We start from the raw sequence: 18,576 nt of genomic DNA, 5'->3' as shown, positions 1-18,576 counted from the left end.
TATTGTCCGTATGGACCTGAACCCTCTTGTTGCGCAGGGTACCTGTAAAAGAAGCTAGGGAATAACGGGTAGCTCTGAGATCAATAACATTAATATGCATAGTCGACTATGCAGAAGACCAAGTCCCTTGAACAGACAGTGTGCCACAATGACCCCCTGCCCCCGCAACCCAACAATGAGGCATCTTTGGAGACAGAAATGTCTGCATAAAAGGTACCAGAAGTGAAACCTTGCGATAGATTAGCAGGGACAGCCCACCAGTAGAGGGACCTTTGTATTGTTTGCTCTACGGATGGACAGTTTGGTCTGTTGACTAGTGGTTTGAGGGCTATATTTATGCACAAACTAGTTTTGTAAAGGTCTCATTCGGAGATATGCAAAAAACACCACTGCAGTGGTGGACGCCATCAGACTCAGAAGTATGTGTATCATGAGTGCTGTTTGATACTTGTTGGAGAGGAAGAATCTAACCAAACTCTGTAATCTTTGCATCTGATCTGCAGGCAAGAAAGCTCTACCCTGAAGAGAATCTAGTTGAACCCCAATAAACTTAATGGTCCTACAAGGGCCCAGGATAGATTTGTCCCAATTAACCAGTAACCCTAACAGGGAAATTGTGTAAGGGTGAACTGTATGTGTTCACAAAGGACTTCTGTCATTGGTTCCACCAAAAGTTAACTGTCAAGATACAAGTACGAAGCACAATCCTTGGAGTGAAGGTAAGCAACGACGACAGCCATGCACTTCGTGAATATGCAGGGTGCCAAGGCTAGACCAAAGGGTAAAACAGTATACTCATAAGCCTCATTCTTACACATGAAGCAGAGGTACTTTTATGATCTGGGTGAATTGCAATGTGAAAGTACACATCTTTTAAATCTAGCATTAGCATTATTTATTTCTAGCATTATTCTTTAAAATCTACGATGGCAAACCACACATTAGCCTCTAGGATTTGAATTACATTAGCCAAAGTGAGCGTTCTGAACTTTTGCACTTTGACAAACATGTTGAGGCCCCTCAAATCGAGGATAGGTCTAGAACCTCCATCATTCTTTTTAACCAAGAAGTATCTGGAGTAGAACCCATATGGAGACCTATGTAAGTCAACTTTATGAATAGCACCTTTCTGTAATAATTCAGAAACATGTACTTGTAAACTCCAAAGAACAGTCCCCAGAAGATGTGTGGGGTAAAGAAATAGGTAGTTTTTCTGTAAATCACACTTTGCAACCCATAGTAACAAGAGAAATAACCCATGACTCATTGGTAATAGACTCCCAAATGGTAGCATAGCAATGCAGTCTGTCCAAAAAAGGAGCAGAGCTGGAGGTCCCCTGACGTCCTAGTCAGAACAAGGATTTTTGTCCTTGAGTGGATGACTTGGGTGACTGGGGTTAACCCTGTTTCCCTTGCAACTTGGAAGACCTCTTAGAGTAGTGATGCTGCGAAGCAGGGTATGAGCGTTGGCTGTACGACTGATGGGTACTTTCCTTGCCACTGCTGATAAGGCTGTTGGTATGAGTGTGATCTCTGAAAACGATGTCAAGGAGTGAACGCTTGTTGGGAAGTGATGACACCTAGAGATTTCGGTTTGGTGATTTTTTTTCATCTGCATTAGAGAATCATCTGTCTTCTCCGAAAAAAGAAGGGACCCTTCAAAAGGGGAATCCTCTATTTTAGTCTTCCTCTCTAATAATGACAATGCAGTGGAACAAAGCCACGTATGGCGTCTCGTAATAGAGTTGCAAGGCAAATTTTGATTTCATTTCAGAGATTATCTTTTTCCAAATCTCAGAACCAGGTGGTTATCTCTTTGACAAGGTACCGTGTTATGTCTCAAAGCGTCTTTCAAGGTTGTGTTTTTTGGGAATTGCAACAGCAGAAGAACAGAACAAGCATATACGCTTGCCTTCTGAGTCCACGAAACATTATTTCTTGGACCCTCTGAATTTAATTGAACATACTCCAAAACCAGTATGCATAAAACTGCTGTCTTCCTTGGAAGCAGAAACCTTTCACAGTTACTAAATGATACTGAATGTCCGTGGGCAGAGGCAGTATACTTCAGTGCAGACTTTTACAAATATTTTCTTATATGTCACTCTGAAAAATTAAGCACTGGGTCAGATACACCCATCTTTTCTGCTGGTAAGAAAGGAAGGAGAAAATTGTATGTGAATGCAATGTGAATGTGAATGCAAATGGAGAAACTTCAAGGTCACCTTTTCCATTTTCAAAGGCTTTTTCTAATCCTGAAACAAAATAAATGGATGTAGGTCTTACAGGGCTGTCCAACGATCTTGAGCCATACATTCCACACACACACACACACACACACACACACACACACACACACAATATTTTTGAAAATTTATGACACATCCTCTCTGTACACATCCACCCCTTTATTTTGAATCCAGATGTAGAAGCTAAACACACTTGAGCTTAGCAAAGATCAAGAATGAACACTGGTAATAACTCACAAAAAACTCTGATCCTGAAGCACTTAGCTGTAGCCGAATCCTATTAAAATCAATTGAATATACATCAATAATCATGACCAAATCCCATTATTTTTCTGGGATTGTGTTCTGACATTACCCTTCTTGCCTCACGGTGGAACACTGAACAAAAAGAATATTGGACAAGAACGCCCTAGGTGCAGTCCAGCAGTGCTTTTTTAATTAGACTTTTACACTAAGTATTACCATTACCAATATTCAAAATATCTCACCTAAAATAAACATGAACAAAATATTAAAGCACTACAAAAGAGACTCACATAATCATTATCAACACAAAGCCCATCAATTAGCAAACTTGCTCGAAATAAGAATACTGTTAATTTGCACGTAAATCTAAAGATGACTGCAAGTAGACCTTCTTTCTTTAAAAAAACCCCTTTTTCTCCTTTCATTATAACCTGATGTCAAGAGTTTCAGATGGGTAGCCATGTTGGTCTGCAGCTGAAGAGCCAAATTTGAATCCAGTAGCACCTGAGAAACCAACTAGATTTCCAAAGTATGAGCTTTAAATCTGATGAAGGGAACTTTGGTACTGGCTGGCTTTGTGGGGGAGAAGGGCTTCCCTCCCCTACAAGCCCAGCAGACTCTTTCTCAAGAGAGAGAGAGAGAAAGAGTTACTCAGGAGGAAAGGATTCTGGCTGGCTTGAAGTGTGGTGGAAGAGCTTTACTTTGATTGCTTTCCTCCCAGGGCAGGAACAGTACAGACAAGAACTCAGGGAAATAGGCTTGAGCAGGAATAGCTTTTCTTTTCCCTGAACATTCTGGCCATGTTCTTCTCCATCTAGGCTGCAGCTTGGAACAGCAGGCTTGACATGGGGAAAGGGACTTTACTATCCAGGCCCCCTCTCCCCACAGGCTGAACAAGGAAGACCATTTCTAAGGCCTAGGAGGATAGCTTATTTCAGGCAAATAAGATCCTCCTGCTACAGCTGCAGACATTCAAGCAGAATGAGCCCTACTTGGCACAAGCCCCATCTGGCCACACCCACTTCCTGAAAAGCCTCGGCAGGTGCTTCAAAAAGTGTCTGGGGGTGAACCAAAAGTTGTCAGTGGGCACAGAAAACGGTGTCTGCAGGCCCTGTATCCACCAGATACAAGGGAAAATGTACAAGCAGATTTTGTCTTGATTGCCAAAAATGAATGGGGAAGGGACACCTACAAGATGGCTCAAGCCAAGTCAATTAACTCTTTAACTGATAAATTCATTTTTATGTGCTCTGTCCTATCACATCTTCTTCCTAGGCCCTTTTCTTCCAGTCTTTTTCAATGTGCCCAGTGCTAAGTTAGAATACTGAGTAGAAAACTGGAATGACATTTATACTATTCTAGGGTGTTTTTCTTTGTCTGCAGTGAAGCTATGAATATGTTAAAAATTCCCTCAGTAAGACTGTATTTTATACCAGAATGTAAGCCCTCAGGGTGTATGGGGTACATCCCTCAACCATTTGCCATCCTGGCTACCCTCCCCAGAGGGCTCTCGGGCCTCAGATATGGGTTGCATCATTCCGAGCCACATTGCTTCCCGGAGGACTGCTTCTCTCTCTTTCTCAGCTTCTAGCTGCAGCTCTTCTGTTCTCCTCTAGGGCCTGGTTCTCAGAGCCTCCTTTATTTTATTCCCTCTACCATCCTCAAGTCCATCCTCCTACGCCTGCCCCTGAGGTGTGGGCCATCCAAGATCCAGAGCCTGGAGCACCACCTGGGGGAAATTCCACCCCTGCATCTGCCTGTTCTCACCTCCTGTGACCTCTAGGGCTGAGACTGGAAGGAGAGTAAGCTCCATCTCATCTCATCCTGGCTTCCTATTGTCCTTCCAAGGCCTAGAGCAGCATGGGGTGTGAGAGCAGCCAGCTCTCCTGCAATCCTCAGGGTTGGCATGGAAGCCAAGTAGGACTCAGCCCCTCCTGTCACCCCCAGCCAGCCACATGGTCCATGCTTCAGCCACAAGATTGCCTCATGACCAGGCAGCATGGCTGCCTAGTGCTGGGCTGATCTTTGTGGTGTGGCCTCTTGACAGAGGCTGGTGGCGAGTTGAGGGTGCTGCAGACGCATCTTTGAGCAGTTGGTGGTTCCATGGGGGCCAAGTCCAGGGTATGCAGTGGTGTCACTCCTGGACATAGAAGGAAAAAAATGAAGCCCAAGGACTGAATTTATAACACACACATTACACACACACACAAATGCACACAACTGCCACTATCCGTTCCACTGAGAAGGCAAAACGGCAGCGTCCATGGACCTTGAGCTGAAGAAGGCATTTACTGAACTTCAAGCAAAAGTCATTAATACCCAGCAAAAAGTGAAACTTGCAGATATACAAACAGATCAGCTAACCAGGACAAAGAAACATGCACATCTTATAGACACAGAGATTATGACCTTGGCTGATGAGACACAAATATATGAAGGTGTAAGAAGAATATTTATTCTTCAGTCTAAAGGAGTAATTCACAACCAGCTCTTAGAAAAGCAAAAAAATTGTTGAAGAGAAAATTAAGGAATTGGAACAGAGAAAATCGTATTTGGAGTGAAATGAAAAGAGGCAGAAGATAACATCCAGGAGATGCTGATGGTAAGAAGGGCACAATAGTTCACCACTTGTTGCCTTTGCACTGGGCAGAGAAAAGCCACAGCAGCAGCATAGATGCCTGAGGTCTCAATGTAGACAGCCCAAGGAGATTGGGTTGTGCAGTAAGGCTGTGTCCCCCCGCCCCCCCCCCCCCGCTATTGTTTCATGTACCAATAAATTCTTCCTGGATGGGAAGGAAAACCCCTCACTATCAGTTTGTTCCTCTTCTCTTACTCTAGTACACAATTATTCACACCACTTTTCTGCAACCAGCCATCAATTTCATTTTTCACACTCCAAAAGAGATTATCTTGACTGGCTGGACAAACCTATTCTAATAACCACCAAAATGAACAAATGTCTAAGTTAGCACAGCTGAGCAAAGAACAATCCTAGCAATTTCAAGTACCTAGAAATAAATAATCGCTATCTAAATTGTTACTGGCACCATTACTTTGGAAAGACAAAGGCAATCATTAGCACAGATGGATATACTAATAGACTCATCTGTTTGCACACTATTAATTATGAATCCTCAACTTACTATATCACATGCTTGCCCAGTATTGACACTAATTATAAAGAAATTCTACACACAAGGCTGGACTTGAGTGTCTATGTGTATTCTATTTGTCAACTCAGACTGATTGACAGAGGACTGAGAAGCCAATTAGGTAGAGAAGTCAGCTAGGGCAAGAAAGAATCTCTCCAGAGTTAGAAATTCTTTGCAAAAAAAAAAAAAGGTAGAGAAATCAAGCTATGCACAGAAACTTTTGATTCATTGTTAACAGTACTTCCATTTATATCTCCACTCACTAGAGAAAGTAAGGATTGGGGTGGGGGGAGGTGAGATGAGGAATCATGTTCACTCAGTATGGGAGCCCACTGAAGGGCATGGTAATGGTAAAGGGAGTAAAATCTTCCTCTCTTACAGCCATATATAATTTCTCAAAAATCTCCATTTGTGTATGTATTTTTCCCAAGGATTTTTTTGTGGAGGGGGGGATTTAATTTTCGGATCTAAATAGTTTTGACTATATATTGTATCTTTAGACTGAAACAGCCTGGAAAATCTACAACAACTAATAAACCAGCAAACGTTTGCATACAGATGGTCTATGCTCTAACAACACTATTTAATGGTAGTACTATAACAACAACAACACCTTGAACAGGGAGGAGCAGGTGTAAAACCTGCATAAAATTGGGCATGATGTCAATAGAAGCTACTTGCAACAGAAAATACAGTCCACTTCCAGGTGAATTAGAAAGCGCCATCTCCTATGTTAACTAAAGGTGATCAGTGGGCACATCAAGATGACCACTAAATGATTTCCCTTGCAATCCACTTTCATGATCAGCCACTACAAGCTCTATAGTCTTTTTTGGTCTTTCACAGACCGTATTTTTAAAGAAACTATATTTTCTCCAATCTGCAAACATGAGGCTGCTGTCATCTTAACACTGTTTTCAGATGGTATGGGATGAAGTCAAAACACTTTTAAAAATTAACTTCACACACTACAAACAGTTAAAAATTAAAGCAACAAAAGACTGTAGCCCTGGAAATTTGGCATATAACAAGGATGATAAAATTAACTGTGTTACAACACCTAGGAAGAATTTTAGGTAGAGAGGAGTGTTGGTTACACTTAGTTATTATAAGCAGAGTTATTATAAGTGCTTTTTTCACTCATGAGAAATAGATTATTTAAAGCTTGGTTTAAAGTTGATTGTGATGACTGTTTACTGGAATGCATTATTTTGGGTATTATGCCTTAATATGTTATAAACAAGAAAAAAGAGAGACTGTAGCTCATACAGTTCAGAACAAAAACATATATGGAGGTTTGGTTTCAGGAAATACTTCCTGTCTGGTATTTCAGTTTAATACAGTAATACTCTTGAATGAATATCAATACAGGTTATCATATATGAACAATCATCTCAATTTTTTTAGTAGTCCAACACCCTAATCACTACTGGCTAACTGAATAATGAATATAAGAGGAACTGGATGGAGGTACAAAGATCTGTGAAACTCAGTCCAATAGGGCTTCTGGCTTGTTTCTCTTGAATAGCAGCCCCCTATGGTACATAGTAAACTCCTTTTGAAAGAGACAAAAATAGTGGAAATTCTTTAAAAGCCATTGACAAGATCCTATTGGGGGGTCTGCTGATCAAAGGGGGAAAACAGTAAAGAATTCCACCAGGTTAGCACAATCCTCTTACTTGTTTATTTTAAATATTGGTATATTGACTCTCTCAAGCTCAAGGTGGCTTATCTTTCTGTGAACTAAGTACTAGGCAGTCTGTGAATTCAGTGCTCAAAAGGAATGAAGGAACACGTTACCTTATAATAGTAGGATTATATTCAGTCAAGGCAACTAATAGTTTCAAAGCATAAGCTGGTACTGGATCAGGAGCCATTAAAATCTGTTCAAATCTAGTGCAAAAGAAAAAAAATGCAAGTATTTTAGTGACAGTTTCCCAAGAAAATAATGAAATCATGCTAACATAAATATGTAAGTTCACCTCTCTAATTTTCTAAAAGATCCATATGCCAAATGATGAAGTATGTGGTAAATTTAATTAACGATTACATTACCAAAAGCACCACCACTTTGTCTTAGTGCTCTGTATATTATGGCAAGTTCAATGCCAGCATCATGTTCTTTCCTTTTCTACAGCCATCATCAATGCTTGAAACAACAGCATTATCCCCTTATGTAGTGATATAGCACAAAAATAGCAGCATGTTTTTTCAGCTGTCACACATTTTTGAAAAGGGGAAGAAGGAGAATAGCCTTGTTGCCGTGATATAGCCTTCAGGGGCACAGACATGTTGCTATTTCTGAATCCCACAATTTTTAAATATAGCATTCTTTACATCAACCAGTTAGAGAGGGAGAAGACAGCAAAGTTTGGCCACTGAGAGACTGCTTCATTGCTTTACAGAGCCAGTGCAAAAGTACTTGTTCAGCAATCAGTGGGATAAGTTAGGAAACTGCTGCTGCAAACTTCTTCATTTCATTTGTTTGCTGTAATGCAGTTTTACATTCAAGGAGTTCTACTCAAGTCACACAAAATCTAGCAATATTTTTTTGTTATGGATTACAGAAGAACTTGTAACTCCATAAAATATTACATCATTTAAAAAAGAAAGCTGTTTGTGAGTGAACCATTAAAGCAGGTTGACTGGTTCACTTATTCTCTAGGCTGCAGGAGGACACAGGAGAAAGTATTTGTTGATTCTCTCAAGGATTAGAAGCTTTGAACTGGAAAGAACAAGTTAAATATTGCACACATGTGACCACCTCCTTGGTTTTTATGATGTTTTTGAGCTGCTATGCAAGCGGAATCGCTCAATTTCCTTGTTCTTGCTTTCCCGTTGGCAGGGGCTTGATGCTTAGCAGCAGTATACTGTGTAATTAGATGTCATGATGCTTGCCTTAACAGCAACCTTCCCCTTTATTCATTCTGCTGTGTCCTTTACAAGCTAGGAAGCATCTCTAAATATCTTGTTCCCTCAAGATAGAGAAGATCTCAACCTTTATTGTTTTCTTTGTTTTATGTTTGGTAAATTGGTCATTCTCTGTTGTTTTCACACTTCTCCAAAAGCAACACAATAGAAGACAACAATTTCTACCAAAATTAACTTCTCCTTCCTGCTTTTCAAACTTCAGGTCTCCCTGTATTCTACCATGTCATATTCCAGCTAAACTTTGCCACCCCTCTCCGCCCAAATGGAATATAGTGATTCCATTAGGTTTTATTACTGTCCCTAGGTTACTTTCCAGGACAGCTCTTCAAGTAGCTTATAGTAACATTAGTTAACAATAAAATATACATGAAAAGAACAAAAAATGTTAACACAAATATCAACAGAATAAATAAAAACTATCCAGTAGAAAGAGGGTGGCAATATCAGATTTCTAATAGGCCAAATAAATGCCCTTCAGAAGGGGAAAGGAGAATTATCAAGGAGAAAGATATAGGGCTGTGCACGGGTGGCTATATTCGGGATACCCGGGATAACCAATTTGGGATACCCCGATTTGGGATACCCCCAAATGCGAAGCGGCGATTCGGGTTTCGGGAATCGCTTTGGTATGCTCCGTGAAGATTCGGAGCATACTGAAGCGAGGGGGGGGAACTCCCCACCACCACCACCACCACCCCACCCTCCCTGGGACAACCCCTCTAACCCCCACCCCCCTGGGGAGACCCTTCCACCCCCACCCAACCCTGGGGAGACCCCTCCAATCCCCACCGACTTACCTGACGGCGGGAGGGTTATCAGCTGGGTGGCGGGCTACTGCTACCACGACAGTGGCAGAGGCAGCACAAGGCAGCGCAGCCTGGAGCCAGCAGGCTCTTCTGCCGCCACCCGAGCCTGCGGGGTGGTGGGGAAGGCTGGAGCCGCCTCCTCTGGCCCTTCCTGCCCCTCAAATGGCCGCCGTGGCACCAGCACGCCGTGGCCATTTGAAGGGCAGGAAGGGCCAGAGGCAGCAGCTCCGGCCTCTGCTTACAAGCTCCGGGTGCCTCTGCTTACAAGCAGCGACGGGGCCCTTTAAACAAGCCCCGAAGCTTACCAAAGCGACCCAAATCACTTTGGTAAGCTTAGCTTTGGCATTCCCGAAGCGGGGCCAGCATGCTGGCCCCGCTTCAGAAATGCTGAGGCTTGCCAAATCGGGTCCACTTCGGGTAACTTTACCTGAAGCAAAACCCAAACAGCACAGCCCTAGAAAGATAACACGTTTGCAGCATCTTGCTTTCTCTTAATAGTTTCTTCACAGAGCTAGAAAATATTGTGGTTGATACACTAGTGTTTTTTTTGGAGGTTTCACTTTCACCCCCAAAACTATTTTATCTACCTGGACTATACAAATTTTTCAACTCCTTTATGTACTGTGAAATCTGGTAACATAGTGCTTAATACATATTTTGTCCGTATCAAACAACTAATTCTTTATTGTCCATGTCCTAAATGGTATGGGCAGGACTGAGCATCTTAAATATCCTAAGGAAGAACTATGGTGAACACTTCTCACTTTTACAAAGTGAAAGAAACAAGGGTTAAGGAAAATTTGGTTTCCTGGTTATACCTGCAGATGGTGGTGGAGAGTTCCTTCAAGTCATAGCTCACTTATGTCAACCTCTGGTGGGGTTTTCATGGCAAAAGGCTAACAGAGGTTTGCCATTGCCTGCCTCTGCAACCCTGGTCTTCATTGGAAGTCTCCCATCCAATTACTAACCAAGGCTGACCCTACTAAGCTTCTGAGATCGGGTTCACCTGGACTGTCCAGGTATCCAGATAGAAACCACCAAATGTTGCTAGGTAAATCCCAAAGCTCATTTCTTCAAGCAACTAATTCACCAACTTACTCCAAATATGGTAAAGCTCAAAATGCTAAACATTTTTTCAAACCAAGCTATGAATAAGATTTAGCATAGTGAAGGATTAGCTTTTTAAAAAAGAAAAGAAAAAGGTCATCATCACCATAATCTCATAATTATCTGTTTCTACAACAGGCTAGAACCAAGTCAAAAAGGTGTTCTAGTTGTGGCTTGCTGATGGAATGTTCTCAGTAGTGTAGCCACATTTCTGATTTCTACCAAAAATAATAAATATCAATTAAATTCCATATATAAATGTCAGTCTTTATCTATGAAAGCAATCTTACAATCCTGCAATTGATGTATATTTCCCCATGTTTTAGCACTTCAAATTTCAGCAAATTATATATAAGCAAGAAACATTTTCATACTCAGAATTAAGATGACAAATAAAAATCATCTTCGACTCTTAAAGCCCAATCCCATGCATATGTGTTTGGAGACGTACTACTCAACTCCATTACTCTGAAGTAAGTATACACAGAATTGCAGGCTTAGCCAGAATGCCATGTTTGTAAGAGATAAAATTAGTAGTCATTAACTTTCTAGCTGGTGTCCTTGTGGTAAAAGCATACAAGTTCATGCCATGCTTCAAAACTGATAACATACATGGGTTTCCTGCATAGAAATTATCTACAGAGGAAACATGTTAAGTATGTAGGGCCCCTATGGAATGATCAACTTCCTCACTGCCCATTCTATGCTTTCTAACTAGATCACACAAATCTTAACATTTGTCTCCTCTTCCTCTTACATGCCTCAACCAAACCCCCTTCAACTTCTACCTTGCTTTGTTTATTTAAAAAATTGCTTTTTCCTGCTCTGTCCCTCCCTGAAAGTGCTTTTAGCCCCATTGCTCTTCTATGAATATTACTGGATTCAACCAAGAGGCCTAATTTTCCTTGATCCTGCCTTCATTTTTTAGGGAAAGCATTTACTAAACATACAATCTCTAGAGAGAGTGGACTGATTATGACCAAACTGGTTTTATTGCAGCCGGAAAGGCAGAAAGAAATCCAACAAAAACAGCAGCCAAATAATTAAGGCAAGACCTTGCTTCTCTTCAGGAGGAACCAGAAGACTATAAAGCTGCTGTGCAAATGGTGGTGTCCTGCAGCTGGTCAACCTCTACAATGCATATGGCGAAGGACGATATAAAACTCTTGTTCTGAGACATCTGGCAGAAGAATGTGTAACTGTGCTCATCATTAATTACGACTACCTTACGCTTGTCATTTATATCTAACAGCATTTTTCAAAACAAGCAGACAAAACAGATTGATTACAGAATTAGTTTTCATTAGAAAAAACTGTTCTGTACTTACTGAGGCAGCAACGAGTCTCTAATGAGAGACAGAAGTTTGTTGTTTGAGTTAAGGTTCTCTTTCTCTTCAGCCATGACCTCGTGGCTCACAAGCAGTGATGTGGTTTCTGAGAGCAACCGCAAGCTGAAGAGTCTCCATTCCACTAGAAAAATCAATGTGCCAAGAATGTGACCGCACTGATTTCTAATTAAAGCAAAATGGGTATTTTAGTTGATGTGGCCATATATTTACCATTTTGACTGGAGATCAAAGAAACTAAGGGTGGAAGGATGTAATCCATAACCTACAGAACAGCAAAATAAAGATCTGGTTTAAATTATTCAAAAATAAAAATAGAAATCATATATAGTGCAATCTTCCCAACTACAGCCTATAATCTAACAGCCGAATAATTCAAATATATTTTCATTCATAAACTTGTGTAAGGACATATCAACTTCAAGTAAATTGTCTACACATGGATAATATGTTTCATTAGTTTAACTAAAACACTGTCACTGGTATCTAACCATCAGACTTACTATATGATTGGCACAGAATATTAGATAAGAAAAAAGATACAAGTAAAATCTATGTTAATGCTAATTCTGCATTATACAAAGGAGGAAATATGCTTCAGAGGCACATTATAAACTGCACTGAGAATTATCATCCATTTAATGATTATAGCAGAAGGTTTTGCTCCAGTCAAGAAAGTGTTCAGTCTTACTAATTTTAAAAACTGAATAGATCGCTTAGATCTGAAGGAATAGTATCTACATAAAGCCAGCATAGCGGTAGTTTCCACATGGAAATCGGTTTGTGTGGTTTCCTTACTGTTGGTGTGGCTGCTGATACAGCTCAGCAGCAAAAGGGTTTCCACATGGCAGTTTCCCCGAAGTTTCCCTGCCTCCATTCCACCTGCAGCAGCTAGCCCTACTCCCACAGCCACTGGGGCTTTTTCAATGTAAAAAAAAAATCAATTGAATATCATTATATTGATATAACGCTATAACAATAAGTGTAATGGGTTCTCTGAATTTTCAAGTTTCATCTTTAAAAAAGTCAGTCTCTAGCCCCTTCCACTGCTGAGATATCTCTCCCTTTGTCTTCACCATGGAAGAGGTTATAGATTTACTTTTTTAAAAATGTGAAAATTGAGAATTCAGAGAACCTGCTGAACATATTGTTACACTGATATAATGATATTCAATTGCTGAGTTTTTTTTAAAGCCCCTGAGTGGTGGGGGGACAAAATGGTTACTGTGGGGACAGTGTCAGGGAAAATGACTGCCAGAGGGCAGAAAACTCAAAACTTTCCCATATACATGGCAATCATCCAGACTTTACTGTTATCTTTCTCAACATTTTACAGCAAAGCAGATTTGAGAAAGATTATAGAAAAGCTGGGAAGACCCCAGAAGGTACATGAATGATGCTGCTGTTGAGAAGCAGGAAAAAACTGCTTCCCAATAACACTGAACCCAAGGCAGTTAATCCTTGTGGAAATGGCCAATGTTTCCATACTCCCATTGCATCCCATTGCATCTCCAGAATATGATGCCTATACATGGGCACGAAACAGAAAAAGCCCGAAGCGAGGGTTTCGTGTTTCCTCGTTATCATGAATTGCAAATCGCAAAACTTCACAAAATTGACATTTGCCGAAATGATTGGTTAGTTTCGTGATTTGTCAGGGCATTTCAACACCCCCCCCCCCCCCGTCATACCTAGAGATGCTAAACTCGCAGGGAGACTTCAGCAGGCTCTCCTTCACCCCCCCTCCCAGTTTGCAATAATTTAATCGGGAAGGGTGGGAAGGGAAGTGCTGCCAGAGTGCATGACTGAAACGGGGACCAGAGGAGGATGAAGGAGAACCTATGGTGGAGCTGAGCCGGGAAGACAGAGTGAGAGGTGGGTTGAGGTGGAGGAAAAAAGGCACCCTCACCCAAAGACCTTCTCACAGCATGGCCAAGAGCTGGAAATAAGAGGCTTCTTTCAGTCTCTTTAAAGCAGCTGCAGCCAAAAGCACAATTCCAAATTCTTGCACACACTCTCCCACTCCAATCCCAGCAATGTCTGCAAAATTTCATTCATCACTTCTAAAATATCTCCCCAATACTGTTTAGCCACCTCACAAGTCCACCACATATGATACAATGATCCTTCATGATTTTTACATTTCCAACATTTATCTGACATCTTAGCATTTCCATACGCTATTTTTTTAGGCGTCAAGTACCACCTATATATCATTTTATAAACATTCTCCTTAATGTTAGTACTGACATAGATCAGGAGGTCTGTGGTTGGCTGACAGACCTGCCTAACAGGGTTTGAAGGGGTGAGATTGGTGTGCCCAAGGCTACAAAAGGCCCACCTCCTTGGTTGCCTAGGGGATTGACCCCCAGTGCCTGGCTGTATAGGGCAGAATGGAAGCTCTTCAGATGGCTAGGAGAGCTGCCAATCAAGGGTAAGTGGACTATGATTGCGGTTTCCAATGGCAACAAAAGGTCTTGGCCCATTATTGCCTAGAGACTCAATGGATCAGCGCCAGCCTGTCTGAAATTACAAATAGTTCATGAAGCTAATGAAACAGGCCAAAAAGTCGTGAATTTCGTGATAATTTTGTGATAACCATGTCCCTACAAAACGCTGTTTCGCGACACACGAAATGACCCGTTTCATGATGAAATTTGCTTCATATTTTGATTCGTGCCCATGTCTAATGCTGCCTCTTTAATGGATTGGGATTTCATTGAATTTATGATATACATTGACATTCTGTTCATCCTAACATAAATAGTGAATAGGCAAAGAAGAAGACCCTCAAGTTGCCTGTAAATAATAAATCTGTGCCAGGTATCTAACGATGTAAAGGTGACCGTGCTGGATCCAACAAATGGTGTGTCTAGTTCAGCATCCATTTCCACGTAACGGACAATCCAATTGCCCTCAGAAGGCCTATCAGCAAGGCACAAAAGCCAAGTCCTTCCACTGTTCTTGATGCCTTGTTGCTGATATTGAGGGTTAGTGTCTCAACATTCAATCATCATGGCTAGCATCCATTGACAGATCCATCTTTCATTACATTGTCTAATCCCGCTTTAAAGTCAGCTACACTAGTGACCATTATTCATTCTAATATAGGGTGGTATCTTCTAGGAGCGTGCGCTTCAGGAATCCGATTCGGGTAAAATACCCGAATTGGACCCGATCCAGAAAGCTTAGGGATTTCCGAATTGGGGCCAGATTAGGAAATCCTGAAGCAAAGCTTCCCGAAGCATTTGTAATGCTTTGGGAAGCTTCGGGTTTAAATGCCCGTTTCCCTGCCGCTGCAAGCAGTAGAAGATGACAGCGGAGGCAGTAATGCATGCCTCCGAGCTCCCGCCGGACGCTCGCTGTCAACTGCAGCGGACGGGGCTGGAGACTTCCCTGGCCCCGTCTGCGGCAGATGACAGCGGTGGCGGGAACGCAGGCAAATGCCTGCGAGCCCCCGCTGGGCACTCACTGTCAGCCACCATAGATGGGGCCAGAGAGTTCCCCGGCCCCGTCTGTGGCAGATGACAGTGGCAGCGGGAAAGCAGACAAATGCCTGCGAGCCTCTGCTGGGCGCTTGCTGTCAGCCGCAGGCTGCTGCTCCCCTATGTCAAAGAGACAGGGAGTTTTTCCCTGTCTCTTTGACACCGGGGAGAAACAGCCCAGTGCACTTGCCCTCCCGGTGAGAGAGAGGAAATCTCCCCCCTCTCTCTCACCAGGAAGGTGTGCACCGCCAGGCTGCTTCTCTCCAATGTCAAAGAGACAGGGAGTTTTTCCCTGTTTCTTTGACACCAGGGAGAAACAGTCCAGCACGCATGCCCTCCCGGTGAGAGAGAGAGGAAATTTTCCCTCCCTTTCGCACCGGGAAGGTCTGCGCCACCAGGCTTCTTCTGCCGGGTGTCAGAGGGAGCAGCCCTGCAGCGCCCACCCTTTAACCTATCAGCTGGCAGGCGGCAGGGAGAATCCCCCCCTGCCGCCTGCCAGCTGATAGTTTAAAGGGATCTTTAAAGGGCCAGGTAAGTGGGCTGGAGGGGAGGGGTAAATGCAGGATTTGGGGTGGGAGTGGGTGGGGGTGCTGGGAGAAAACCCAGCCCCCTGAATTACAGAGCATTCCAAAGCGATTCAAATATCCAAATCCGCTTTGGGTTTTGTGTATTTCCAAATGTTTTTCCTGCTTCGGGAAAACCTGAAGCATGAAATTCGAATATTTTCCTGGTATCTTCTTGAGTTTCTTGAAAAGATGCCTCTAATGGTGAGCTTACCTTCTTCACCTTCTTTCTTTCCCACAATATATTTTTTATCCTATCATTCCTCCAAGTTGACTAGTTTGGTTCTAATTTGCTTGTTCACTTTATTCTCACACAACAAGCCTATTAGGTAGGTCAGTCAGAGAGATAGTATCCAGTCCACTGAGTATTTATTTGCCCATAGAAACATACAACTAATGTGAACACAAGCCAGCTCAAGTAACACATGCAAATACAATTTTAAGTGAGCCAATAGTATAGCCACATAAATTCAAACTGCTTGAAAATTGTCTTTTGAAAGTTGTTTTGTTTTGCTCTAGAAACTTATTTGTTTCTCAAAGTAGCTTTAAAAATATTTTATTCTATCAAACAAGAATAAAAGGATGGTATCTAACTTTGTTGACACTAACTAGCCTACCCTCTGGAACCAATTTTAGATAGATGCTTCTAGTCAGAGAAAAGGGTATCCTATTAAGAATTTCTATGTTTAAAGTATTGATCTGGAACCTTAAACATGTCCTGCTTCAATTTAACAAGCAAGTACCAAGTTCCTCTGGGTGCTCAGCATTTACATTCATAGATTTCAAGTCATGCTCAACAATGAATTAAGACATCCCTTGAGTGAAAGCATTTCTAAGCAGTTTATATTCAACATGCAAGTGAATTATTACGTTTTGCCTCCAATGAGCTATATTCTAAGTAATTAAAATTATACACTGTAGTATGTATGCTGTAGTACAGCACTGCTGTTCATGGCACTAACATCTGATACAATTAGGGATTTAGAGTAATGAAAAAGTAAGGCCATTGGGGCAGAAAACTGATTTCTTTAGATGTCTGAGATACATCCAGGTGACTATGAGTATTGTTAAAATTGCAAATAGTTATTTTTTCTTTTACCACATTCACATCTCCCACAGAAAAATCTTTCATGAGCTCACAACCAGAGATGAATATTTAAAAGGTAAATTGAATCCAGATACAGAATTTAGACTACAGCAAAACATTCATATGAACAATCAGATTCAACAGAGTTTGCTTGAAAATGATGATGATAACAATATTCGATTTATATACTGCCATTCAGGACAACTTAACACCCACTCAGAGTGGTTTGCAAAGTATGTTATTTTTATCCCCACAACAATAATCACCCTGTGAGATGGGTGGGGATGAGAGAGCTCCTAGAAGCTGTGACTGACCCAAGGTCACCCAGCTGGCTTCATGTGGAGGAGTGAAGAATCAAACCCGGTTCTCCAGATTAGAGTCCCGTGCTCTTAACCAAGGCTTCTAAACAACTGGTAACTATTTTTTTTAAAAAACCTAGTGAAAAAAATTCTTAAATCAATTTCCTTTCTTCCCCTGACAGTTCATTTTTTAAACCATGACCCTAATAACTACTAATGATCTGGGAATATTCTATTTATTAGTGAAGGAATAGCCAGTAAGCACATAAATGTTTCAAGTGGCTCTAGGACTTACTGTTGAGCAGTAAAGCATTAACAAGGCTGGATGCTGTATTATTGCCTCAAGTGCTGATAAAGCAGTCTTAATCAGTTCTTCTGAAGCTGTTTGTCCTGCGGGGTGGGGAGAGGAATCACAGCAGTTATTTTTTTGTAACAAAGACAGAAAATGTTTTTAGATAGAGGGAATGACAAACTCACCTATTGCTCCACATAAGTTAGTTTCTCCTGAATCTATTGATCTGATGAAATTCTGTGGGAGGAGGGATACAAACATCCAGAAAATTAGTTTATTTTTACATTAGATGAAATGTCTAAATTTTTAAATATAACAGAGTATAATGTTGGACTCCGTAAACCATTTAACCACATTTACGTTTCAGAAAATGCATCTGATATAAGTCTGTAACAATCTTTGAAGTACAGTCAGTTTTCTATGCCATCAGAACTATTGTGAACTGAATGACTTTAGTACTTCTAAGAAATAAAATTTCCGGATAAAATATGACACTGTTAAACAACACACTTTATTAGTAGTTTAGCACTACATATTCTAATGCAGTTTTTAACTTCAAGGTATAGATTCAAAAGATTAAAAGGCTTCTGGAAAATACAATTTTTTGCTATTTATGAGATCTTTTTGAGGCACTTCTCATGATACACACTCTATGGATACATATTGAAGGAACTGCAGAAAATGATATCCTCCCACACTTTTAGGATAACCTAAATAAATCATCCTTCTTAAGAGCAGTAAAATGAAATATTAATGTTCTGGGATAAGTAAATACTTCACTATTATTCCCAATGCTCTTGTGCCACTTAATTTATTTTCATTTTTGTGATTCAATTTTATGCATGGAAGGTATTTTATATCGATGTAAAAGATATGTCATTGATGCTTATGTGCCAGAGAAGCAATAACCTTCTGCATAATATAATATATGTTACTTAAATTGTTCAGGCCCTATAACATAAATGTGTAATTTCTTCTACATTAAGGGTCACATGAGAAAAGCATCACCGTAT

The 18,576-nt window shown here is 41.1% G+C and overlaps 1 protein-coding gene across 1 annotated transcript in view; it reads right to left on the bottom strand.

Moving 5' to 3' along the window:
• Positions 1 to 18,576, bottom strand: part of ULK4 (unc-51 like kinase 4) — a 259,528-nt gene that overhangs the window by 164,518 nt on the left and 76,434 nt on the right. Inside the window, exons 26-30 of the mRNA XM_054992150.1 lie at positions 17,749 to 17,800; positions 17,567 to 17,661; positions 12,051 to 12,102; positions 11,820 to 11,961; positions 7,448 to 7,540 (exon numbers count right to left, since the gene is read on the bottom strand). Coding sequence (XP_054848125.1) covers positions 7,448 to 7,540; positions 11,820 to 11,961; positions 12,051 to 12,102; positions 17,567 to 17,661; positions 17,749 to 17,800 — 434 coding nt within the window. The remainder of the gene's footprint in view (positions 1 to 7,447; positions 7,541 to 11,819; positions 11,962 to 12,050; positions 12,103 to 17,566; positions 17,662 to 17,748; positions 17,801 to 18,576) is intronic.

Source organism: Eublepharis macularius, chromosome 11 (genome assembly GCF_028583425.1).
Source record: "Eublepharis macularius isolate TG4126 chromosome 11, MPM_Emac_v1.0, whole genome shotgun sequence".
Taxonomy (NCBI): domain Eukaryota; kingdom Metazoa; phylum Chordata; class Lepidosauria; order Squamata; family Eublepharidae; genus Eublepharis; species Eublepharis macularius.
This window is presented reverse-complemented; position numbering and strand designations above follow the sequence as displayed.